This window comes from Garra rufa, chromosome 22 (genome assembly GCF_049309525.1).
Source record: "Garra rufa chromosome 22, GarRuf1.0, whole genome shotgun sequence".
In the NCBI taxonomy this organism is placed as follows: domain Eukaryota; kingdom Metazoa; phylum Chordata; class Actinopteri; order Cypriniformes; family Cyprinidae; genus Garra; species Garra rufa.
This window is the reverse complement of record NC_133382.1, coordinates 28,890,816-28,916,935: the sequence shown is the minus strand read 5'-3', so window position 1 is coordinate 28,916,935 and position 26,120 is coordinate 28,890,816. Positions and strand designations below refer to the sequence as shown.

Here is a 26,120-nt window from a genome sequence, read left to right as displayed (position 1 = left end):
ACAGTAAAAACAGCAATATTGACAAATTTTATTACAATTTAAAATAGCTGTTTTCTATTTTAATATACTTTAAAATGTAATTTATTCCTGTGATGGCAAAGCAACATTTTCAGCAGCCATTAATCCAGGCTTCAGTGTAACATATTCCTTCAAAAATCCAAAATGCTGATTTGATGCTCAAGTTGTATTGCTTAATATCTTTGTGGAAACCGTGATATAATTTTTTCTGGATTCTTAACAGTTTAACATTCTGTAACAGTGTACTTACGGAATAAAAGAAATAAATTCTTTTAAAAAAATTTTACTGACCCCAAACTTTTAAAAAGTATTCTATATTTATAAAAGAAAGACCTCGTAAATTGTTCCATTTATACAATGTTCCACATTAGCAAACTTCTACGTAAATGTAAAAAAGTGCAGTTATACTATTTCTACCTGATCTAACCCTAAAATTATCTTTGTTGTTGTAAGCTAATATGGATTGATTCAGTCATATTAAATAATATTATTGGCATAATTAAAACCGGTTCAGTTTATCTACCAAAAAAAAAAAAAAAATTACTGTGACTTTTAGTGATTATACAATGTTGTTGTCTTTTTTCTTAGCATATGGATGGAAGTTACTGTGTAAAACCTTTGAAACAGAAACAAGTGGTAAGGGCCCTCTTACTATTTATGTAAAACACTTACAGATATCTTATATATATTAAATGCCTTGATTTTTCTAAGTGGCAAATTTTGAATAAACCTCTTAATCTTACAATTTTATCATAGGTGGATGGTGTCAGTTACCTGCTGCAGGAGATCTACGGTATAGAGAACAAATACAACAGTCAAGAATCAAAGGTAAGTCATCATCTACATTCACAAAAATAATCAGATTCGAAGACAGTGGAATGATTTAAAATACCAAAATTATTAATAAGTGACCCTGGACCACAAAACCAGTCATAAGGGTCAATTTTATGAAAATGACATGTATGAAAGCTGAATAAATACGCTTTCCATTAATGTATGGTTAGGATAGGACAATATTTGGCTGAGATACAACTATTTGAAAATCTGTAATCTTAGGGTCCAAATGAAGTCCAAATGAAGTCCTTAGCAATGCATATTAGTAATCAAAAATTAAGTTTTGATATATTTACAGTAGGAAATTTACAAAATATCTTCATGGAACATCATCTTTACTTAATATCCGAATGATTTTTATAATTATTATATATAATTCGATAATTTTGACCCATACAAAGTGTTGTTGGCTATTGCTACAAATATACCCATGCTACTTATGGCTGGTCTTATGGTTCAGGGTCACATATAGTAAATTGTTTAATAAACTTTATTCTTTCCTGTGATACAGTTGTTACTACTCTCTCTGATTTAGAAGGACAGCATCTGTTACTTCTAAGCTTTCATTTATTAATTAGTATCGAAATCCAAAAAATGAAATATACTCACATTTACAGGTGGCTGAAGATGAGATTAGCGACAACAGCGCTGAATGTGTGGTGTGTTTGTCGGACGTGCGGGACACACTTATCCTGCCCTGCAGACACCTGTGCCTGTGCAACGCCTGCGCAGACACACTGCGCTACCAGGCCAACTGTTGCCCCATCTGTCGACTGCGTAAGCACCAACCCCTGTACTAAACTGATTCAACAGGACTCTCTGATTGAGATTATTTATGAAAATTAAATATTTGTGTTTATAGTGTCTTATTCATGAATGTTGTGGTGAATATGTCAGTAAATACAAAACTGGATATAATGACACTAGTCTATTTTTGTATTGTTTCAGATAAAATATTTGATTCATTTAAATTTCTCCTTTTAATTCCTAAAGCGTTTCGTGCCCTTCTTCAAATTCGTGCGATGAGGAAAAAACTGAGCCCACTCACACCTACTGGATTCAACCCTGTCATCACCTCACAGACGTCAGATTCAGAGGAGCACTCGGTAACACGCTATATTTTGTTCACAATGTTCATACAGAGCTTTATTCAAAACAAATATATTTAAAGGGGTAATTCACTCAAAAATGAAAATTACACCATGATTTTACTCAACCTCAAGCCATTCTAGGTGTATGAGATTTTCTTCTTTCAGATGAATACAATCAGAGTTATATTAAAAATGTCCTGGCTCTTCCAAGCTTTATAAAGGGAGTGAATGGTTGTTAAGATTTTGAAGTCCAATAAAGTGCATCCATCCATAATAAAAAGTGCTCCATACAATGCGTTTTTGCATTAAATATCCATATTTAATCCATAAATCATAACCTCTAGCTTCTGCTAACTGTCATACGTGTGGAGTACTTTTTTTTAAAGGAAAGATGCACTTTATATAACTTCTATTGGACTAGTAAATCTCAACAGCCATTCACTGCCATTATAAAGCTTGGAAGAGCGAGGACATTTTTAATATAACTCCAACTGTACACATCTGAAAGAAGAAAGTCATATACACCTAGGATGGCTTGAGGGTAGGGCTGCTTGATTATGGCAAAAATCATAATCACTATTATTTTGGTCAATATTGTAATCACGATTATTTAACACGAATTTGAGTGGGTCCGGAACTCTATATGATTGATTAATTTAAAGATAGCAATACAACAGAAAAAAAAGCTACAAATCTTTTGTTGTTTGATTAACATTAAGCAATAAGCATAGAGACGGCAGAAGGAATATTATTTGTGGCTGCTTTAAGAGCTGCACGGATCCAATATACGGTTACACATGTATTTTTATTCTCAACTGTTTACATTAAGTTCAGACATAACTGACAAAGGTTTAGATGAATAATCACCAAACGCCACAATTTGACATACATTTGCATGTATTTGACCGCTTAGGTACGCATGTGAAATTGGGCTTTTATAGAGGAGCGAAAGCACACAAAGGGGGTGGAATCTGGAGCAATAATCATTTTATCTCGATTATTGTATTTTCATATTTGTTTGAAGCCGAAATCGAAACTGAATTTCAATTAATTGCATAGCCCTACTTGAGGGTGATTAAATAATGCATCTATTCACACAAAAAAGGAAAACGATGTTATACTTCTAAACTGTACTGTTGTTCACAGCCACATGTATGTTTACTACAGGCATCAGAGCACATCCCACCAGGCTATGAAGCTGTGTCCCTGTTGGAGGCCTTGAATGGGCCCCTGAACCCGTCGCCATCTGCTCCGCCACTTCAGGGCCTCACCAGGGGCCATGTTTCTGGATCTGTGCCCACATATGGCAGTGATAGCCACCACTCGCCCGCGCGCTCGCTCTCTCCGCTAGAACACTCTGTCAACTCCAGCCAGAATGTGAAACACAAGAAGAGTGGCTCTAAGTGAGTGAAACCTAACTGAAGGATTGAATGGTGTAGTATTTCAGTATAACTGTAAAAAACGTGTTATTTAATGTCTACAAAACCTTTGCTGGGTGTTGTTTCCAGTCACTTTATAGCTTTCCTTGAAGGATAAATTATGGGTTTAGGAAGCAGGCAGATAAATGAGTCGTTGCTAATCATGTATTCTGGGAACTCTCTAGATCCCTCTCCCAGAATTCTTCAGTGCTGCCTGAGGAGGAGGACGAGAAGTCATGCAGTGAGTCTGAAGCACAAACGTGCAGGAGAAAACTGCATGTAGAACAGCAAGAGGTACAAAGCATTACATTTTTTATACATATTATTTGATATACTTTTCATATATTTGCATTTGTCATCATTGAATTGATAATACAATGTCCACTAGTGATGATGATAGATAATAAACATCAATCTGATCATCATTGTTGTATTGTGTATTCTACTGCAGTCTGGAGTGACCCCTGAAAGTGACAACATCACCCTGTCATCCTCAGGGGCCATAGATCAGTCCTCCTGCAACGGGACCCCTCTCTCCTCCACAATCACCTCCCCAGAGGGTACCGCATTACAGCTATACCTAACTCACTGAAACACAAACCACAGCTTGTTCATTTACATTTATTTGTCTTCCTGTTCACTTCCGGTTCTGTTTAGACCCAGTAAGCAGCAGCCTGGCCCAGTCTGTGATGTCAATGGCGTCTTCTCATAGTCAGCACTCTCAGATTAGCACCGACACACTCTCTTCAATGTCTGGATCCTACATGGCTGGTGCCGAGGGAGAGGAGGCAGCAGAGACCCCAGCAGAGAGCCGAGCTCCTTCCCAACATGAGGGTGAGGTAAGGCAGTTAGAAGGCCTAGAAGCAGGACAATTCGTTATTTTTGTTCGTTATGTTCAGATGCTTTAGTTCATGCTGATATTATAGTTTTTCTAAATAAAAAAAGGTAATTACTTCTTTTTATCTCACAATTCCGACTTTTCTTCTTGCAATTGTGTGTACATCTTGCAGTGTGTAATACAAACTTGCAATTCTGACTTTTTTTCTCAGAGAAAAAAAGTAGAAATAAAGTTTGTATCCAGCAATTCTGAGAAAAAAAATCTAAACTCAATGTAAACTCACAATTGCCAGAAAAAAAATCAGAATTGTGAGCTAAAAAATATCCATTACCTTTTATTTTTTATTAAGTGGTGGCAACGAGCTTCCATACTGTACAGTTGGTGTAAGTGTAAAATATAAACAATTATAAGAAATAAATTCAGAATTGCAAGATAAAGCAATTGTGAGTTTGTATCTTATAATTTGGACTTTTTTCTCAGAATTGTGAGATATAAACTCACTTGTGAGTTATAAAGTCCAGTTTTGAGGCGAAAAAAGACTATCTTCTCAGAATTACGAGTATATATTCTCACAATTCTGAGAAAAAAATCACAATTGCAAAATACAAATTTGCAATTCTGAGAAAAAAAGTCAGAATTGTGAGTTTACATCTTGCAATTCTGACTATATTTCTCAGAATTGAGACTATTTCTCAGTTTATATCTTAGTTCTGAGAAAAAATCAGAATTGCGAGATAAAGTGTCACAATTACCTTTTTTTATTCATGGAAGAAATTTATTATGCTTGAGGCTTACTGATATAAAAATTCAAATTAAACTTTATTTGGAGTACTGCTTTGCACAATCCGTATTTCCTAATATTAAGCCTAAAATGTGTCCTAATATCATGTTTGATTTGTATGGATTGTATGACTTTTGAATAATATCAGTCTTTAAAAGCAAGATATTTAAAGTGTAAAGTATATTTGCAATATTTCCTATTCATCACAATCAAATGTACTTAAATATAAAATATATCTTCTGTTGGACTACTTTTGCACAATTAAAGTGCATTAAGAACAAAATTAGTTGTTTCAATTTAACAGAAGTCAAGTATACCAATTTTTGTATACTGAAAGTACAATTGCAGGGTATTTGAATTAAGTACATAAATATATGTATTTGCATTATACTTAGCATGAAGTAAATGCCTTTCAAATACATTATTTTAGTATATTTATTTCTCTTATTTATTTCTAAAATTTGCTATATAAATACATTTGCATTGCCTGTTTTATTGGCTTGAAAATTGGTCTATGTAAATGCATGTATCTCTATTAAATCATTTTAAAAAGCAATTTGAATCAGGGAATCATGGAAATTCATTGGTTAAAAGTTATCAGAACACTGTAACCAAAATGTGCGATAGCTATAACTATTACCATTGCAGAAAAAGTGATACATTTATGCCAAGAGCTGTTTCTGCAAATCACATATTGTGTCTAACAGAGACCATATTTACATGTGTCCGCAGGAAATCCCCAACGAGGCAAAAGGGCATAATTTTGTGGCTGCCATTCTTGAAGAACAGGATTCAGAGGTGAAACATTCACAGCCAAACACCGTAAAGGAATAGCTCACCTAAAAATTAAAATTACTCACCTTCATGTCGTTCCAAACCCATTAAATCTTTGTTCATCTTCAGAAAACAAATTAAAATTTTTTTTTTAATCCGAGAGCCTTCTGACCCTGCATAGACAGCAATGCAACTGACACGTTCCCAGGCCCAGAAACATAGTAGGGACATTGTTAAATAGGCCATGTGACATCAGTGGTTCAAATGTAATTTTATGAAGCTACAAGAATAATTTTTATGCAGCTGTGCGGTTAATGCAGGGTCATAAATCCTTTAAACCCAGCTATGTGTTCTCTACTAATTACTTATTTAGCTCTGTATTTTCTTTCTTAGGGAAATGACGTGACTGAGGAAGACTGTGCATCTCCCACCAAAGAACATGGTAATTGTAACCTCAGCTACTGGCTGTACTTATCACAACACTGTACACTAGATTAAGGAGAAAAACACTGCAATGTAGGTGGTACTTCATCTACAAGAGCTTGTAAAACTGCCTACATACCTGCTTGATGAATAACTTGTGTTTGCAGGTGGGCCAAAGGTCCCTCACTACATATATATAAATCTCACATGACTCATTTGAGGCGAATGTAGTTCGATTTTCATGTTTTATTTAATCAGCCCACATACAAGCACATTTGGCATCTGAATTGTAATGAGTATCCAGCTTTCTGCCTATTATTTTATTATTTATTCTGACAAGTGTGCATCTGTACTAATGCTACATATTCTTTTGAGAAACGAATCGTTAATTAAAAAGCTGGTAAAAAGAAGTTTTGCTTTTGTATTGTAACTGCCATTTTGCATAGGCATTTTTCATTTGTTTCTTATTTAATGTGTTGTATGCTAACTAATGTGAGTCAAAGTGTTTGTCAGTTGTGTTCTCGTGCACGTGCCGCTTGCATCCGCTCGCTCTCACATGAGTATGTATGCATCCATCAACCACAGCCATCACTAAATGGCTGCCGAGTAGCATCCTGCGCCCCATTGCTCTGACCCCTCCACTCGGCTGCTCTGCCCTGCCTCGGCTGCTCTTGTTTGACCTCTGACCTCGCTTGCAGGTGGGCGCAGGAGGAGCGAGGTGCCTTGTCCAGAGTTTGACAATAACAATCAGGGGCAGTCTGACACCCACTGTATGACAGGCCTGGACAATGAGCAGCCTCCTGACGGCCGATTCGCTGGTGAGTGGCAACCTCTCGAACATGGACTTGGGTGAGACGGTTTCAAGGTGTCCCTTTTAAAACAGCAGCTGGCTCTAAAATACTATTGGCTTTCTCTGCTCATGCACGTCCGTACTTTGACCCTGCTGTAATTTTGTGTAGCGTTAATTGGTACAATGGCCATGGCATTTAATCCCCCTTTTGTGTGTGTTTATGTGTATGTGTGACTTGTTTCTATCTCTCTGGGTCATACTAATAGCTAAGTTCATGTTCAGTGTCTGCCAGCTCAAAGTAGCTTTGCGTCTCCCTTCATTTCTTCGTTCATCCCTTCATTCTTTGCTCATCTTCTCTCTTTTGGCAGCATATTCTGTTATATCCCAAATCTTGGTTACTGTCATCCAGAGAAAGCATTCTCTCTGGAAGGACAAAAATTAAGCTTTTCACATGATAGTAAAATATGATTAATAATAATCATCATCATGTTTTTTATTCATCATGATTCACTACGCAGTCCAAAATATACAGTCAGCACAAAAAGTATTTGGACACATAAGCTACACTTAAAGGGACAGTTCACCCTGTGTTAAATTCTGTCATTAATTTTTCACGTCATTCATGTTGTTTGTTCTTTGGAACACAGATTACTCGGATTTCATCAAAGAAATCTTAATTTGAGTTCCAAAAATGAACAAAGGTCTTACAGATTTGGAACGACATAAGGCTGAGTAATTAATGACAGAATTTTCATTTTTGGGTTTACTAGCTCTTTAAAATTGTCAAAATGTCATTGCATTTTTTGATATCAAAGACCCTAGACATGATGATCCCCTTTCCTAAAATTTGTATTTCTGTGTATAAGGACCAATTTATATTATACATTATATTATCAACGTGTGTAAAATTTTTCAATGGAATAAAATAATTGTGATTAATTTCATGTTTTGCAAATGATAATAATATAATATAATGAATACAGTTGAAGTCAAAAGTTTACATACACCTTGCAGAATCTGCAAAATCTTAATTATTTTACCAAAATAAGATGGATCATACAATTTTTTTTTATTTAGAACTGACCTAAATAAGATAGTTTACATAAAAGATGTTACATATAGTCCACAAGAGAAAATAATAGTCAAATTTGTAAAAATGACCCTGTTCAAAAGTTTACATACACTTGATTCTTAATAATGTGTTGTTAACTGAATGATCCACAGCTGGTTTTTTTTACCCACTGTTCTTCAAATTCTTGATGAAAGAGTTTTTGTGTATTTGAACCCTTTCCAACAATGACTGTATGATTTTGAGATACATCTTTACACACTGAGGACAACTGAGGGACTCATATGCAACTATTACAGAAGGATCAAACCCTCAGTGATGCTTCAGAAGGAAGCACGATTCATTAAGAGCCAGGGGTGTAAACTTTTAAACAGAATGAAGATGTGTACATTTTTCTTATTTTGCCTAAATATAGTACTAACATGTTACTAACATGCCAGAAGACAAAATAAGTTAAATTAACCCTGATCGTAAAATTCTAAAAATGTTCACCCCCTAGCTCTTAATGCCCCCCTTAGTTGTCCTCAGTGTGAAAAGATGGATCTCAAAATCATACTGACTTCAACTGTATACAATATAATATACATTTATTTATCTTTTTATATTTTTAGACTATTTTTCACTGATCATTTGTGGCCCCTTGGATGTCCCAAAAAAAGCCATTTGAGAATTTTTGTTAAATGTTTAGCCTAAAAAGTATGCCACATGGGTTGATATTTTATTTAATGCAATGACATTCATACTTTTTTAAGTGCTACTTAAGTGTCCATATACCGTTTGTGGTCACTATAAGTAATGTGCCCATTCAAATCTTGCTTTTAGGGAGAAAATGAAATTGGCTTATTTGAATAGGCACTTGAAAATTGAACATCCTGTTCATTAAAGATAAAAGTTTCCAGTGAAAGTGCAGTTTTCTCTTCAAAGGGACCCTATCATCTTCTCTCATTATCTCTAAGCACCGAGCTTCTCCTTCCTCTCTCAATCCGACTTTCATTTTCTGTGGATGGCTGGTTGATTCTCTTGATGTGCTGTAAATGTGTTGTGTTCTCTCTCTCTCTCTTTCTTTTCTGTCTGGTTTTTCCTTCCATCATTTCCCATCTCTCTTTCTCTCTATCTTCCTGGATGTCTGTGGAATGGACAGATGAGGACTCGTGTCCTGTTCACATTGACGAATAGGTACGGAGCAAGTTAAAAGCCAATGCACAGAGGTCATGGATTCACAAAGAAGTTTCAGCCTTTTTGCCATTCACTGTTATCATCAGTGGGATTCTATATAGATCTGCCTTTTGACCTCTGAGGGTTAAAAGAGCCTTTTCATCATTTACTTAGAATGCATGGTGAATATTCGATGCGGTACATTTCAGTTCACAGAAATCTTGGAGAACAATGGATAAAAGTGTCTTGGTTTGCATGACGGACAATTCGGCCAACCGACAAGCGAAAAGTTTGAAGCAAAAACATTCTGTTTTAACATTGATCTCCAAGAGATCTTATTTTTTTCTAAATCACGTTTCCACAATCCCATCATTTTACCCTGCATTCAAACCATTCAAATTTCATTTGTCTTCTCACATGGACTATTCCGTCCTGTCTCTTAGGTCTGTTATACCTCGACGTGTATCGTCACGGACGGGATCCTCACCATGCGTCCACCAGCAACATCAACCTGGAGGAGCAAGGGGTCACCAATGAGGCGCCTAACCCCAAAAACAAATCTCATCGTGGACCCCTAGCTGTGTGAAATCCTCAATCCACCCAGTCACAGATCAATCCTCCAATCCTGAGAGGGAAGTCTGCCTCTTTCTTCATGCCACCTCCACCCAAACTCGTGCCCACACCAATTACTCATGGATCAAATCCTAAATGCAAACCAGGGAGAATTGACTGTGTGGTTTCTCTTCTCCATTGTGATAGATGTCATGCTTTTAGCGCTCTTTTGGTGTTGATACTTGTGTAAAGCACCACGTTTACACCAACGCTCCACCCCCTCATGTGTACAAATGAAGGGATGACTCAAGCAAGCTCTCTTGATGAAAGACTGGAAAACGAGAACATGATGAAGACTCCAACCTCTGATCCAAGCAGCATTTCTGTGTTTTTCTCTTAGAAAGCAGTCAAATTTCATGTCAAGGCTGTGCGACTATGCTTTTTAAAAGTAATAATCAAATACTGCTGATCTGAATCAACATCCCTTGGGACTTTCTTCACTAATATTTCAACTTGTACTATTGATAATCTGCCCAAGATAGATGTTTAAAAAAAATATGATCATAACAATCAATCACAAAATGAACTTGAGAGCAATAACACATATTTGCTCACATTTCTGCCCTTGTCGGTTTGCTGCAGCTCACTTTGAGCTCTACGTACAGCCCTGCATGTTACAAAGACACAAAGCTACTGAGCTGCCTAACTTGCGTTACACATATGGCCACGGAGACGCTACTGAACTGCTTACTACCAAGCATTTTCGAACACTTTGTATAGGAAATGGAAATGTTGGGGAAAACTTGGCCGTGACGTCCACATCTGTGGTTGTAACTCAGAAAGCTACTGGTATGTTAAATGTCATAAAGCTACTGTCAGGCTTTTTGTGCGTTGTTTAAAAAAATATGTGTTCATTTCATGTCTGAGGTACAAAAACTAGCAGTTAGTCAATTTGTACCCAAGGCTTGAAGCAAAGCTGAAGTAGTTCTTCAGAAGTGTGTTGTCGGGCCGATCGCTATGCCAGGTACTTTGGTATACAAGTAATTTTTGTTATGTATTCCTTTCGAAAAGTGTTGCACTTTCCTATAGGGGTCCTTAACTGAAAGCGTTTACTTAGCTCCAGCAGTCATTATCACATCAAATGAAGGTAAGACTTTAAAAAGCGTGCCACTAACTTGAAAATCAATCATCAGCTTTCAGTTTCTCGACAGTTCTGCCAAACCGAATTCAGTAGTGTTTAACTTTGCACTTTGTTTTTACCAGTGGTACATTAGTGGTTATTTTACTTAACAAAAATCTACTGATCTGTAAGTTCTCTTTCCAATCTCTCAAAGAATAGGTCACCAAACAATGAAGATTCCTGAAATGACATTGGACCCCATTGACTTTGATTGTGTTCCACAGATGAAAAAACACTATACAGGTTTGAAACGATATTAAAGGATTAGTTCAAAATTTCCTGATAATTTACTCACCCCTGTTATTCAAGATGTTCATGTCTTTCTTTCTTCAGTGAAAAAGAAATTAAGGTTTTGAGGAAAACATTCCAGGATTTTTCTCCATATAGTGGACTTCAATGGCAATCAGCGGGTCAAAGGTCCAAATTGCAGTTTCAATGTAGCTTCAAAGGGCTCTACACGATCCTAGTCGAGGAATAAGGGTCTTATCTAGCAAAACAGTCAGCCATTTTCTAAAAAAAAAACATTTATATACATTTCAACCACAAACGCTTGTCTTGCACGTCCACAACATGTAGGCAAAAGCACCGACCCAGTGTTCACAAAGCGAACGCACAAAGAAAGTCAAACACCCTTTACAAAAAAGGTAAAACAACGATGTCGGACAATGTTTAAGTTGGAGAGGAAATGAGTTTCGCTTTACCCTTCTGAACTGAAGAACACAGATGAAGAACTAACCGTGTGTGACTTTTCTTTCTTTCTTCAGTGGAAAAGAAATTAAGATTTCTTTTCGTGATTACGTAATGCGTTAATGTAAGTCGTAGACACGTATCGCAGGTCAAGTGCAAGATGAGCGTTTGTGGTTAAAAAATATATACGTTTTTATTTTTTTTAAGAAAATGAATGATTGTTTCACTAGATAAGACCCTGATTCCTCAGCTAGGATTATGTAGAGCACTTTAAAGCTGTATTGAAACTGCAATTTGGACCTTCAACCCGCTGATCCCCATTGAAGTCCACTATATAGAAAAAAATCCTGGATGGTTTTCCTCAAAAACCTTAATTTCTTTTCGACTGAAATTGTTAGAAAATTTTAATTGACAATTTTTGGTGAACTATCCTTTTACGATCATTTCCTTCATCTGAGCCAATTTTTTTGATTCATTAGCACTTGTCTGGACTTTCTGGATGAAGAAGGATTTTACAGTACAATCAAATAGTGATTATAACTCTCTTCTAACTCTCTTAAAATGTCTATTGTACTTTGAGAACCAGCAGAGCTTTTCCTTTGTGTGGAAAATGTTTATTTTTTATTTTTTTATGTTAGCTTAGCTCTTGTTATAGTTGTAATAGTCTGTTCGATGTGTTGTTTACTGTAGCATATGAATGGTGTGAAATTTCTCCAAATGAGATTGTATACATTACACATGCACTAGTAGATTTTCCCTTGACAGCAGATAATGCGGTGCATGTGGTAAGCGCATGGTAGTTGCAGTCAGAAAATAGAAATCCTCCACCTTTACATTTGCACTATATGTCTAGCCCTTCCGCACTGAGCTTGCACACTGTGTAAGCAACAGGTACCGAGTCACAAGACAAGCAATACAGCTGCATAATAGCACGTTGTTGTCTGCAGGCAGTACAGATAATAACTTAGCCATGCATTGAATGTTTTACAGCAGAATGTCACATTTACCTGCAGAGAGAAACATCTGTGGAGTAACATGCATTGAGCATGGATAAATACAAAGGGGTTTTCTCTAGTTCAGTTATCTGTATTGCTTTCGTTCTGTCCTCTTTCTGCACCAGGAGGAGTGACTCTAAAACTAAACCTACATGAGGAATGGGTTGCATCAATTCACTTTTGTAGAATGAAGATTATAAAATGTCAAAAACACAATAAACTTTTTCTTAAAAACAAGATTTCAGTTTCTGTTTCTGAGTGAAAAATTAGATTAGACGGCAGAATATCACATTTGTGAGGAACAGTGGCTTTCATTATCCTACAAAAATGTTTTATGGCTCTCAGGGGGAATGATGTTATGCCCTATTATTGCTAATTTCCCATCCATTTTCATCTTGCACTGTTATATGAACACAGGCGGTGAGTGGGACAGTTGCCAGTCGTCTGCTAACTAGAGGTGGTCTCACACTGAGAGTTGGATATGGGTTCTTCTCCTATCTGTGTTATCTGTCTACTTTTTCTAGTAGGTGAGTAAAGCTTTGCTTATTTTCTTTTTAATGCACAGACAATCGTCAATTGTTCTAAAGCTGTATTAATATATTTCCTGGCTTGCAGATTTAGTGCTTCCGAAACAAGTATGCAGTAAGCAAGATGTACTGGAATATTTAAATCTTACCAGAGACAATGAAAAATTCACAACTTGCCGTCCCGCACTGGACTGGACACACCCCACCATAGTGTATTTTGATATTTACCTCTACGGCATCCTTTCTATGGTATGACTGCAAACAGCCAACAAATGTGAGTGGATCATTAGTCTGTGTCTGTTTTATATATATACATATTTATTTTTTGCAGAATGAAAAATCTCAGATCTTTGTTCCTCTTTTATGGATGTCCATGGTAAGTGTTAAACAGGAAATCTGCTTATAATTTTTATAATTTCAGTTATTTCTGAATTTGATTGAAACTTAAGTAATTTATTTATTTATGAATGAATTTTTGCTCACTTAGAGTTGGAACAATGAACGAATCTCTTGGGATCCTAAAGACTTCTGTGGTATTAAAAATTTGATTTTGCCAAAAGAGATGCTTTGGAAACCAGACCTCTATGTTCAAGAGACGTGAGTATATAAATGTTTTTCTTAATATGTTTATTAACAGTGTAACATTGAGAGGAATTATTCACATATATGTGGGAAAATCTAAAATGTAATAATTTCTTTGACATAAAACTCATTTTGCATGGCATGTAAATAATTTATCAAGATGTTTTAGTGCAGAAAAGGAAGATGGACCACTGAACCCATATTTGGATATTTCTCATGATGGAAATGTGAGGATGGACGATGACCATAAAATTGTCAGCACCTGCACAATGAATGTATACAAATTTCCTTTTGATACCCAAAAGTGCCACATCACAGTGTCTTCAATTAATTACTCAGGTGAGTGCACAAAAAGTAAATACTCCTTAAAAATAACGATGCATGATATTCTGGCCAATACAACAAGCTGAATTATTTGGCATAATTATGTTGGCAGATAAACAATAAATGGCTGATATTGGTACCAACATCTTGTATTGATTGCAGTTGGTTTAATTACAGTTTAAGTGCATTCAAATTTGTTTATTGTTTATTAATCATTGTTTTTTGATGTTGTTGTTTTCCATTATCGAAAAAAAAAAACCCTGAACGCATTCAGTGTCTCACTGTACTGGTTTCCTTTATGTGAAACAGATAACGAAATAAAGCTGGTTCCTGCCTCCAATTCATCAAAGGCGACACAGGTAGCTCGAGAAAGCATATTAACAATGGGAGAATGGGAGTTCCTGAACATATCAGTCTCGCTCCAGAATGAGAGCTATGAGGGCCAAACATTTGACAGGATAAAGTACACGGTACTAACTCCCCTTAAAATACAAATATGCTGAAAACTTACTGATCCTTAGGCCATCCAAGAAGTAGATAAGAAGTAAAGTTTATTTCTTTCCAGGAACAGATTTGAAGAAATTTAGCATTACATCAATTGCTCACCAATGGATCTTCTGCAGTGAATAGGTGCTGTCATAAGAGTTTTAACAGCTGATAAAAAAATCACAATAGAGTGTTTTCACGACACGTCATCAGTCAACGTAAATGTAAACAATGCCTCTGAAACAAATGAAACTCGCATATTTTGCTGAATACTGCAGCTGAAAATGGTCAATTATTGTGATGTTTTTGGCTATATTAATTGGTCGGACCGTGAAAAACACTATAGACTGCCAAAAGTTTTACAAGGAGAAGAGCGCAAAAAAAAAAAAAAATGAATGTGGTTGTGGTTTGCCAAACTGAACCAGGATTTTCAGGGCAAGAATCTTGACAACATTCGAGTTTGTTCTTATCATTTACAGTCAAGTAGGTGAAATATTAGCTTAATGTCTTAATTAATACTGCTTGTACATATCGTTACCACCTATTACCTTTAGTTTACCTTTAGCCCTTTCCTGCTTACTAAGTCCTTCCCTATATTATTTAGCAGCGTCCACACGTTTTTCCCATGGCTAACAGCATAAATTAGCAAAACAACAAATTCAGTAGTACATTAAGTGTAATCCACACTGTTGTTTACATCTGAGTATAGCCAATATGGCCATGCATCTGGGTAACTGATCTGGTACAAACCCTCTATAATCCACAAGTAATCCACACTACTCAAGTCTATGTATTGTGAAGTGAGTTCACTTTTAAAAGCTGCTTGTTTGTAAGAAACAAATGCATAATAGGCTACGGCATTTTAACTTTAAACCATCAAATATCTGGCCAAAATACCAGTCAATCCAAAATCAATTCCTTAAGTGAAAAGGTCCAGAATAATTATTTGTGGGCAAATCACCATTTCTACACTGGATGCAACAGTTGTCGCGTTGTAAAAGACCATTGCAAATCATTTAAAATTTGTGTCAGTACGATAAAACGAGGCAGTTTACTTTGGCGGATTTGTCGTGTCGTGTCGCTTCTAGTGTAGGCAGCATTCCTGATTATAATGGGTTCTATATTGTCTTTTGTGGCGGCCCTCGCGTCCGTTGTAGACTACACGCGACGCGACGCCGCGACACGCGATAAAAGGTATCTTTTCTATGTTAATCGGAGTTTTTGTCCTAACTAGCCGCGACAGAGACACGCGACATTTCTATTTTAGAAACAGTTTATATTTCCGCGACGTCGCGGCTGGAACAACAAAATACAAACTATGACAGTGATAATCTTAGGTGTTTATTATGTGCTTTATTCAATGTTAAATGTGTTTAATGAAAGTTCAAAAATCATACTGTGCGACATTTATAGCCATACCGAAAGTAACAACAGAATTACCTCAGATCTTGAAAATACATTAAAGCAAACACGTACGTTAAAACTGCGAATCAACAAGCATTCTCCATAACAAATATGGTATCAGTCACTCAGTAGGTAGTTTTAATAATGTTAAAAATAGGGCTGCAACAACGAATCGATAAAATCGATAAAAATCGATTACTAAAAGCGTTGGCAACGAATTTCATAATCGATTCGTTGTGTCGCGCGACGCAGAGACATTTGGTTGTTATTATATATATATTTAAAAAAATTGAGCGCAGAGTGGAGTGGACACATTCGGTCTCTCTCCCGCACTGATGCCAGCAGAGTTCGGCACCTCATAAACTGTGTTTCCATCCAAAAATGCGAATTTAACTTATGCGCAAAACTGGAACATTTGAGCATAAAGCACCGTTTCTACATTATATATATATATGCTGCCCCGATTTATATCAAACATGTTTGATATTTAAGCCTACTTTGGCTAGCGTACTTTCACAGCAGCCAATGCTCGATCGCAAAACAGCTGCTGTACGGGTCGTTGGATAGTGGAGATGGAGAAAACTACTTCTATAGTTTTTGTAACACTGTCTGTCTGTATAATGTGTCGAAAACATACCACAACCGTAAGGAGAAAGAGGAGCTCTGCTGAGGTGAAATCGTCTCAGTTTTGAATAGGGCTGTGACGGTGGCACGTTGTTTTTTTATATATAGCCTACACTTCAGTCAGCTAACAAGCAGCCTAAAAACGCTAAAATAAATCAAAGAAATAATATATTTAATTAAGAAAGTAGCCTAAGAATATTATATAGGTTATTAAACAAACATTCCTTGTAAAAATGTCCGACAGCTCATCAATTTTTGGCCGACTGAATTTCCAGTCCGACTGTCTTTTTTTCTCTTTCTCTTCCTCATTACACAGCTGCTGATTTTAATAGCAAAGTGATTACATTTATTTTCGTTCCTTTAGTTTATAAAGTTAATTTAGAGATATATTTGGAACACTTTTTGTTTGTTAAATTCAAGTTTTTGTTTTTTAAAGTTATACTAGCAAACAGCGGCAGACAGATCAAAAGCCTGCTTAATTCATCGCGATTTAAATTAAAATCCATTGATATAAAAAACTTAAAACATATCACAATATTAGTTTAATCATTCAATCAAGATAATTCCAAAGTTTGTGCGGAGAGGAGCGCGCTTTGCAGCGCATGGAGAAGCCAGTGCAATGTGGAATTTCTTTTTTGCTCATAAAGGTAAGAGTGATTTACCACCCGGGCCGGAACTGTAAAGGGTCTACCTTAGTTTGTGTGTACTAACAGTATCAACAAAATGTGCTCTTAAAGAAAACAAACAGAATACGCTTGATATCTTTGGTTTAAACAGGATCGCTTCACAATAATTAACCGAAACCCAGGTAATTGCCTCACAAACACAATATCTATAGAAAGCTTTAAATTATTATTTTACTATAAAACGAAATAATTAAAATCGAAAACAAAACTCTTTCATTAGCTAATCCATAAAGATGCATTAGGCATTAATGAGCAGATGGCAGGATCGTCAATTTCATCTTTGCAACACTGAATCAGAAAATACTAGTTTATTAATAAGTAATTCGAATATTTTCTTAATTTTTGCCTTGACACATTCATGGTAATTACTTTTGCTGGGGCTTTGAGGCCAGTTTTGCGTGCATTTGAATGCGGAACTCTTCCAGCTGGTCGCTGCTGATGGCAGGACACTAAACACCGCCGTGGCAGAATGAATGTAGCAGAAAGTTAGTCAAGTTATCCCGTTCCAGCGTGCAAAGTCACATGACTTTTTTAATGCGCACTGAGGAATTTAATTTGAGAGGCTTCTTGATGGGAAATGCAGCATGTACACCACAGCAAGCCGCTGTCTTGACTGATAGTAATTTTAGTTTATTCAGTCTATATATTTGGCAGATGTAAAGCATACATGTGTATGTTTTTTGTGTTAGTCCATTTTTATTTTATTATTATTATTATAACAGTTCAAGGAGCAACATGTTCGTGCACTTTCTAAAGATTTTAGTTCTGTTTTTGAATAAAGGGTTGTAAATCCCTTGTTTTTTATCCGATTCATCGATTAATCGAAAAAATAATCGACAGATTAATCGATTATTAAAATAATCGTTAGTTGCAGCCCTAGTTAAAAAGGTTTCATATTTTTGAATTAGATTATAAACTTGTCCATTTCGTCAAGAGTGCAGTGCACTTATGCAGTTATGAGTGGCTGTGATACCTGTCGCGTCGCGTCTGGTGTGGACAGCCAAATTGCTTGTTGCTGAAATCTTGTTGCGTCTTGTGTAGTTAGGACACGATGTAATGCTAATTCTTTCCAAATCTGCTCTGATGAAGAAACAAACTCATCTAGCCTACATCTTGCTTGCCCTAGGGTGAGTATAGGCTACATTTTCAACAATTTTTCTATTTTAAATACTATATTTATTTTTCCATTCCAGAAATGACAGTCTCAGTTTCTTTAACCTCCCTCATATTTTCTCTTTAGATTTCAGTCAGAAGAATGCCCCTGATGCATTTCATCAATTTTCAGCTACCTATATTGTTTTTCCTCGTTTTGGACCTAGCATCTTTTTTCATCCCAGATAGAGGGGAAAAACTGTGCTTCAAAGTGACTGTGCTACTGGGGATCTCTGTACTTTTGCTTATCCTAAATGACATTCTGCCATCCAAATCGCACAGATGTCCTCTGATAGGTAAGACCTCACTCAGTTTAAGGACATTTTTCTTAATATAGTGAGGTCTCGTCAAGATTGTCTTGTTTCATATAAACTCCCTCTTCTGTTCTGTGCAGCTGTGTATGTCGTTGTCATCTTTTCATTCATGTTGCTGAGTCTTCTGGAGACAATTTTAGTCATATACTTAATAAATATGAACTCTGAACAAGATGCTAATGAAGTTCAGAGACCTGAAGATCACAGCTCTGACACAGGTAGGCTATAGACACCTTTCACACATACCAAAAAGTTTCTGACTTTATAGTCAATAGACTGGGTTTTTCTTTCAGATAACCGGAAAACAGACATCAATGATCGCATCTCTTACTCTGGAGTGGAAGCACCCCTTGAATCTCTGATGTTGAAGGAAATATACAGCACAGAAAGTATGAATGATGTGCAGCTATTGCAGCTGATTCTAGAAGAGCTTCAGACTATCAAACTGACTCTTGTTCCTAATACTTTAAAAGCCAAAACTGCTCATATTTACTGGTTAGGAATGGCCAAATGTATTAACAGGGTTTTCTTTGCGGTTTATCTCATTTCAGTTTCTCTCTTTCTTGTCTTCATTTTTCGAGAGTGGAAAGTTGAGTAGTTTCAAACTCTGAAATTATGATGAAAGCTCAAATTAGGGGTCAATATTACATATATTGCATTACATAACACTATTATATACATTTCTTCCTGTTGAGAGCATTGTAGGAGGATTTTTATTGATTTTGTGATGTGTTTCTACAGAGTTAAAAAGAATCACCAGTGTAGAAACCATGATCCAGAGAAAGAAAACAAAGAGGCCATACTATTCAATAAAGAAATGCCTGTTGTGCATAGTGTCAATTGGTCTGCTATCCATGGAGCATGCTTGTTCGTTATTCAATGTATGTATATCAGCAACACTGCAATAAAGCTGCAAATTAACCACGCTTTCATCTGTCAAGTACCCGGCCTGCTCCAGTAGGCCTTAATATTTTGTGAAATAAAGCATGCTTTACAAAATAACTAAAGAATATTATGACACAAACTGACACAAATTTAACACTTTCTCTCTGAAAGAACTGACAGGGAACCATGTTTAACATACATTTCTATAATGGAGTGTTTTTATATAAACTCAGCTTAGCTCATAGAAAATCAGCTGGTTTTTTTTTTTGAATCAGCTGATTTTAGCTGTTTTTGCTAAATCGGCTAATTTTATGGTTTCTAATCAATGGTTTTATCTCTTTTTTTGTTAAATCAGCTTTTAACTGGTTTTTAGGTATTTTTCCTAAATCAAGCTGATTTTTGTCTTTTTTTTGCTAAAGCAGTTGGTTTTAGCTGATTTTTTTTTTTTTTTTTTTTTTATAAACCAGATGGTTTTAAGCTTTTAGCTGTTTTTTGGCTGTTTTTGTTGAATCGAGTGGTTTTGTTTTTCCCTAAATCAACAGGTTTAAGCTGGTTTTTGGTTGTTTTTTAGCTGTTTTAATTTTTTGCTAAAGCAGCTATAGTAACTAGTTTTAGCTTTTTTTGATGAACCAGCTGGTTTAAAGCTTCTAACTGGTTTTAGCTGTTTTTTTTAGCCCTTTTTCTTTCTTTTTTTTTGTTTCTTTGCGATGGACCAGTTGGTTTTGGCTTTTTTCTAGCTGTTTTTTTTTCTGCAAAAGCAGCTGGTTTTTAGCTTCTTTTTTTTTTTTTTGATGAACCAGCTGGTTTTAAGCTTTTTTTTTTTTTGCTAAGTCAGCTGGGTTTAGCTGTGTTTTTCTAAATCAGCTGGTTTAACTGTTTATTTGCTAAATCTGCTAGTTTTATTTTTTTTTCTAAATCAACTTGTTTTAGCTGTTTTTTGGCTGTTTTTCCTAAATCAGAAAAAAATTATGGACAGTTTCTGCTTTTTTAGCAGGTTTTTTTTTTTTTGGACAAACCAGCTGGTTATAAACTTTTTTTTAGTTAAATCAGCTATTTTTAAGCATTTTTTTCTAAATCAACTGGTTTTGGCTGTTGTTTAGCTTGTTTTATTTGCTAAATCCACAGTTTTTAATTTTTTTGTAGATGGATCAGCTAGTTTTGGCTGTTTTTTCAGCCTTTTTTTCTTTTTCTTAAGCAGCTGTTTTTATTTATTTATTTTCTAAAAATCTATCATCTGGCTAGCTGGCTGGCATTTAAAAAATACTGTTAAACTACTTCTAACTGAAAACCTTTTTTCTAGCTTTTAAAACTACTTAAAAAAACTACTTCTGGCTAGGCTTTAGCCAGCCTTTCAAGCCAACCTAAAGTTTGTCTACAAACTCTTTTTTATCTAGTTATTGGTTGATATTACTCAATGCAAATATTGACTTTTAATATGATTCGATTTTACTTGAGGAAAATGAGAACAGCTTATTACAATTAACATTTATACGTACTCTTAAGTAGCATTTGGTACATTTCCGAGAGGCTAATAAAGTGGCACTATTTAACATACTATTTTAAATTGAAAATCATTCTTTCCCATTCTCATAAATCCACATAAAAATGAAATGACTCGGACCTCCAGACGCTAGATGGCAGCTCCAGACTCGAGACACGCAGTCAGCTGCGCCTCCTGCCACACCAGAGTAATGACGTGGATTTTCATCCATTGCAGTGCGGAATCAGTTCAGTCATTGCATTCAACTACTCCTCTGCACTGGGTCCGGAGTATTTTCACTATCTGTAACAAGGTAATAACTTTCATTCAATACAATTAAACATAATATCAAAACACTGCTGTTTTAAGTCAACTTTATTAATAAAAACTCTGTTCACTTTGTCCAAATCATCTAGCTGTCAAAACTTGCTTTCATTTTAACGCCTTGATGGCTTTGATTGCTGATCATATTCATTGTATTCTTTATTCAGTGAGGAGCAGCACGTCAAGATGAGTAAAGGCAAAGTTGAAAACATTAAAGACAAAATCGATGGCAATGAGCTTGATTTGAGTCTCAGTAATCTTACAGAAGTGCCAGTCAAGGAGTTGGTAAGTGTGGCTGGAGATTTGTCACTTTACAATGATCATTTTCAAGTTTACCTTACTTTTTTTCATTGTATTCATAAACATTGATTTCTGTGCAGGCTGCATTTCCAAAGGCAACGTTTTTGGATCTGTCCTGTAATAACCTAACAACCCTGACTGTAAGTAACAACTGTTAAAAAAAGAAATTGCTTGTTGTCGTTTTTTTTTTAACTAATTTGTACTCTTTTTGTTACCTTACCAGCCTGAATTCTGTGGCTTGACTCACCTTATCAAAATCGACCTGAGCAAGAACCAACTCGTATGCTTACCAGAAGAAATTGGGCAACTCAGTAATCTCCAGCACCTGGATTTATACAACAACAAACTAAAAATGCTTCCCATTGGCTTCTCACAACTCAGGGTGGGTTCAGGAACTAATGAATGCAAACTTTCTCTGTAATATTAGAAGATGCTATTTACATCTTAAGTAGGGTGACCATATTCTGAGAATCCAAAAAGAGGACACCCTCCCCAGGATGCGGTGGGCAGTGGCTGCATTTAAAGTGTTGAATTAATGACGGTCAGTGAAATGAGGTAAAAAACCCGGACATTTTATAATATTTTACAAAATCCCCCCGAACATAATTTTATAGCCAAAAAGGAGGACATGTCCGGGGCAAAGAGGACGTATGGTCGCCCTATCTTAAGCTTGTCAGTAGCAGTTGGTAAATGAGGGCATTTGTTTATTGTAGAGTCTGAAATGGCTGGATCTGAAGGATAACCCGTTGGAGTCAACGCTGGCCAAGGCTGCAGGCGATTGTTTGGATGAGAAGCAGTGCAAACAGTGCGCATCCAAGGTGAGTTGAGTGGTCTGAAGCAGCATCAAAGATCAGTTTTGTACTGAATAAATAAGCCTTATAGTCAAAGTTTTGAAACAATCAAAAATTGCATTTTTTCTGCAGGTTCTGCAGCACATGAAGGTACTGCAGGAAGAAGCAGAAAAGGAACGAGAACGTAAATTGTTGAAAGAGAGAGGTAGGGTGTCCAAAACATATTTTTTCCCTAATTTCTGATATAAATTATATTATGAGTGTTACAAGTTGAACAAAACTTTTAGAGTTCAGAATTTAGAACTTGAAATCTAGAATTTTGAGTTTTTAGTCTAGTCGCCTATTTGCCTTGGTTTTATGAGTGACCTAGAAAAACTGACCTCAAAAATGAAAAATCTGGAATGTTTTACTTGGCCTCATGACTTTCCAAACCCGCAAGAACTTAGTTTATCTTCAGAACACACATTAATAAATTTTGAATGAAATTCGGAAGCTTTCTGACCCTGCATAGACAGCAATACAACTGACAAGTTCAAGGCCTAGAAAGGTAGTAAGGACATCATTGAAATAGTCCATGTGACATCAGTGGTTCAACTGTAATGTTATGAAGCTATGAGAAAACAAATATAACGGGTTTATTCTTCCGTGTGAGTCTTAACACAACGTATACATGTGGTGCTGCTGACACAGGAGCTGGCGTTCTGAAGTAGATCGTCCAACTTTCTTAGTTCATCATCTGTAGATTCTGGTTCAAATGAGTAAGGCTGGGCAAAAAAATGCAAGTCCGCAATTTTACAAAGACTGTTTTATGTCAGAAAGCTCTCGATTTCATCAAAAATAGTTTAGCTTGTGTTCTAAAGATTAATGGTGGTTTTACGTGGTTTGGGATGAAATGAGGGTGAGTCATTTTTGGGTGAAGTCAGAATATTTGACCTTTTTTAGTATTCATTTAGTGTATTAATTATGTATTGATCTTAGAATATGTTTTAATCCCTTACAGAAATAGAAAAGAAAAAAGAAGCTAAGCAGAGAGAAAAAGAGGCTAGGGAAAGAGAAGCACAAAAGAAGAAAAAAGCAGAGGAGAAGGAGAAGAAAAGAAAGGAGTATCAAGCTCAGATGGCTGCTCTTGCTGCACAAGAACAACAGAAAAAGAAGAAGGAAGAAAAGAAAAAGAGAGCCGCTCAAAATCAAGGTACAAATTTATCTTGCATAAACTGTGACTCATGTATTTTGATGTACACTATTGTTCAAAAGTTTGATTTGATTTGATTTTTTATGTTTTTGAAAAGACATCCTTATACTTAGTAGGCTGTTAAAACATGTGGAAATATTATTATAATTTAAATAATGGTTTTCTATTTGAATATATTTTAAAAGGTAGTTTATTCCTGTGATGGCAAAGCTGAATTTTCAGTAGCCATTACTCCAGTCTTCAGTGTCACGTGATACTGCAGAAATCATTTTAATAAGATTTAGTGCTCCAGAAACAGTTCTCATATTTTTGTGGAAACTGTGATCTTTTCATCTATGATGACTAGAAGTTCAAAAAAGAACAGCACTTCTATGAAATAGAATATTTTTGTAACATTATACATGTCTTTATTGTCACTTTTGATCAATTTAATGCATCCTTGCTAAACAAAAATCAATACTGACCTCAAACCTTTGAACTGTAGTATATGTTAGGCTGAAATACAGTATGTGGATGCAGTGTTTTACTGTACAGTGGTGGCCAAAATTATTATTATTCACCAGCTAAAAATGGTTTTAAGTCAGTTATTTCTATCTTTTGCTGTGGTGTGTCAGTAGGAAATATCAGTTTACATTTCCAAACATTCATTTTGCCATTAATTGTAATAATCCAGTGAGATTTTTGTTTGCACAAGGAGTCTGACAACAGCCAGTGCTCCACACAGAGATCTGATCTCATCATTATCCAGTCTGAAGAAACAGAACAAACTGAGACAGACTAAATCCAGAAGAATTGTGGCAACATCTCAAATGCTTCAAGAAACCTACCTGCAAAGCTACACTACTGTTAAAAGTTTTAGGCACTTGTGTAAAAATGTCGTAAAATGAGGATGCTGTCAAACATAATGTCTTAAACAGATTTTCTTTATCAATTAACTTCTATTAACGAAATTAAATCAACATTTGTGACCCTGGACCACAAAACCAGTCATAAGGTTAAATTTGACAAAACTGAGATTTATACACCATATGAAAGCTCAATAAATAAGCTTTCTATTGATGTATGGTTTGTTAGGATAGGACAATATGTGGCTGAGATACATCTATTTGAAATCAGAAATCTGAGGATGCAAAAAAATCAAAAAGACTGAGAAAATCACCTTTAAAGTTGTCCAAATTAGGTTCTTAACAATGGATATTACAAATCAAAAATTACATTTTGATATGTTTACAGTAGGAATTTTACAAAAAATCTTCATGGAACATGAACTTTACTTAATTTCTTAATGATTTTTGGCATAAAAGAAAAATCTAAAATTTTGACCCATGCAATGTATTTTTGGCAATTGCTACAAATATACCCCAGCGACTTAAGACTGGTTTTGTGGTCCAGGGTCACATTTGGTGTGACCATCCTTTACGTTTAAAGTAGGTTTTTCATGTGGCTTTGCAGGTCTCTTGAAGCATCTTGGAGACGTTGCCACTGTTCTTCTGGATTTAGTCTGTCTCAGTTCATTTTGTTTCTTCAAGTCATTCCAGACAGACTGGATAATGATCAGATCAGATCTCTGTGTGGAGCACTGGCTGTTGTCAGACTCATTGTGCAAACAAAAATCTGACTGGATTATTACAATTAATGGCAAAATGAATGTTTGGAAATGTAAACTAATATTTTCTACTGACACACTACAGCAAAAACAGAAATAACTGACTTGAAACCATTTTTAGCTGTTGAAAATACAAGTGTTCTAATCTTTTTGGCCACCACTGTATATATATACTGTACATGTACATATACAGTGTCTCATGTTGATCTTCTGAGTGCAAATTCTATACTTCCGTCACTTCAGGTAAAAAGACAGCAACAGCATCAGTGCCTGTGCCCAAAGCCAAGCGGTCCATCTGCTCCCTGTTCTTCTCTGTGCTCCTAAAACTACTCCTCCTGCTAATTGTGGGAGTAGCCAGCGTAATAGGAGTTTGTCAGTTGACTGAACTGAGGAAGGAGGCATTCTGTGTTCCACTCAACGTACACTTCGAGGAGACGGTGAGGTGGGCTCAGGGTTTGGAGGTTGTGCAGCAGGTCATTCAGAAAGTGTCTGAACTCAGAACATAAGACTGACTGTGTCTGATAATGATCCATCCTGCCGCGGATCTGAGCCTCTCAGGTGACGCACTGGGACCAAGTCACAGACCAGTCTGCAGAAATTCCTATGGAATTGTTTTTTTCCGTCGCTGCATCTTTTTCAAAAAATAATAAGAATCCGTGTGATAACTAAGGACCAGTCTGTGAATGAAAATTCTGCTTGTATGTCTTTAAACTGCCAAATCAGGAAAAGCAAAATGGACTTCAAGAAACAGTTGATGAGTAATAACATTCGTGACCTTTGGAGTGTTATGTAATACTGTTTCACAACATCTTATAATAAAAGATTTGATCAATTTGGA

The 26,120-nt window shown here is 35.9% G+C and overlaps 3 protein-coding genes across 4 annotated transcripts in view; all 3 read left to right on the top strand.

The window, feature by feature from the left end:
- LOC141298275 (E3 ubiquitin ligase RNF157-like) overlaps positions 1 to 12,811 on the top strand; it is an 18,646-nt gene extending 5,835 nt beyond the window's left edge. The window contains exons 8-20 of one of the 2 annotated variants that reach the window (XM_073828782.1): positions 607 to 654; positions 775 to 846; positions 1,470 to 1,629; positions 1,846 to 1,958; positions 3,111 to 3,346; positions 3,547 to 3,655; positions 3,813 to 3,921; positions 4,019 to 4,200; positions 5,713 to 5,778; positions 6,148 to 6,196; positions 6,876 to 6,995; positions 9,178 to 9,212; positions 9,635 to 9,763. In XM_073828782.1, the coding sequence (XP_073684883.1) occupies positions 607 to 654; positions 775 to 846; positions 1,470 to 1,629; positions 1,846 to 1,958; positions 3,111 to 3,346; positions 3,547 to 3,655; positions 3,813 to 3,921; positions 4,019 to 4,200; positions 5,713 to 5,778; positions 6,148 to 6,196; positions 6,876 to 6,995; positions 9,178 to 9,212 (1,299 nt within the window). In that variant the 3' untranslated portion in view covers positions 9,635 to 9,763. Of the gene's footprint in view, positions 1 to 606; positions 655 to 774; positions 847 to 1,469; positions 1,630 to 1,845; positions 1,959 to 3,110; positions 3,347 to 3,546; positions 3,656 to 3,812; positions 3,922 to 4,018; positions 4,201 to 5,712; positions 5,779 to 6,147; positions 6,197 to 6,875; positions 6,996 to 9,177; positions 9,213 to 9,634 lie in introns of both variants that reach the window. The other variant, XM_073828781.1, reaches the window with a different exon arrangement.
- Positions 10,045 to 21,378, top strand: LOC141297469 (5-hydroxytryptamine receptor 3B-like). Its single transcript, XM_073827899.1, has 11 exons — positions 10,045 to 10,117; positions 10,386 to 10,592; positions 13,221 to 13,381; positions 13,620 to 13,729; positions 13,884 to 14,053; positions 14,348 to 14,508; positions 18,479 to 18,686; positions 18,785 to 18,922; positions 18,998 to 19,093; positions 19,446 to 19,585; positions 21,217 to 21,378. The coding sequence occupies exons 1-11, from the start codon at positions 10,045 to 10,047 to the stop codon at positions 21,376 to 21,378; spliced, it is 1,626 nt and encodes a 541-aa protein (XP_073684000.1).
- On the top strand, positions 21,302 to 26,120 carry LOC141298120 (leucine-rich repeat-containing protein 59). Its single transcript, XM_073828630.1, has 8 exons — positions 21,302 to 21,382; positions 21,561 to 21,678; positions 21,774 to 21,833; positions 21,917 to 22,075; positions 22,407 to 22,511; positions 22,617 to 22,689; positions 23,485 to 23,676; positions 25,526 to 26,120. The coding sequence occupies exons 2-8, from the start codon at positions 21,580 to 21,582 to the stop codon at positions 25,786 to 25,788; spliced, it is 951 nt and encodes a 316-aa protein (XP_073684731.1). The 5' UTR covers positions 21,302 to 21,382; positions 21,561 to 21,579; the 3' UTR covers positions 25,789 to 26,120.

Coding starts and splice junctions, on each gene's coding strand:
- LOC141297469 (XM_073827899.1), top strand. CDS start 10,045: ATGACTCAAGCAAGCTCTCTTGATGAAAGACTGGAAAACGAGAACATG. Junction 14,054..14,347: donor GTCTTCAATTAATTACTCAG/GTGAGTGCACAA, acceptor TATGTGAAACAG/ATAACGAAATAAAGCTGGTT. Junction 19,094..19,445: donor GGAAATATACAGCACAGAAA/GTATGAATGATG, acceptor GTGTTTCTACAG/AGTTAAAAAGAATCACCAGT.
- LOC141298120 (XM_073828630.1), top strand. CDS start 21,580: ATGAGTAAAGGCAAAGTTGAAAACATTAAAGACAAAATCGATGGCAAT. Junction 22,512..22,616: donor GCAAACAGTGCGCATCCAAG/GTGAGTTGAGTG, acceptor TTTTTTCTGCAG/GTTCTGCAGCACATGAAGGT. Junction 22,690..23,484: donor TAAATTGTTGAAAGAGAGAG/GTAGGGTGTCCA, acceptor AATCCCTTACAG/AAATAGAAAAGAAAAAAGAA.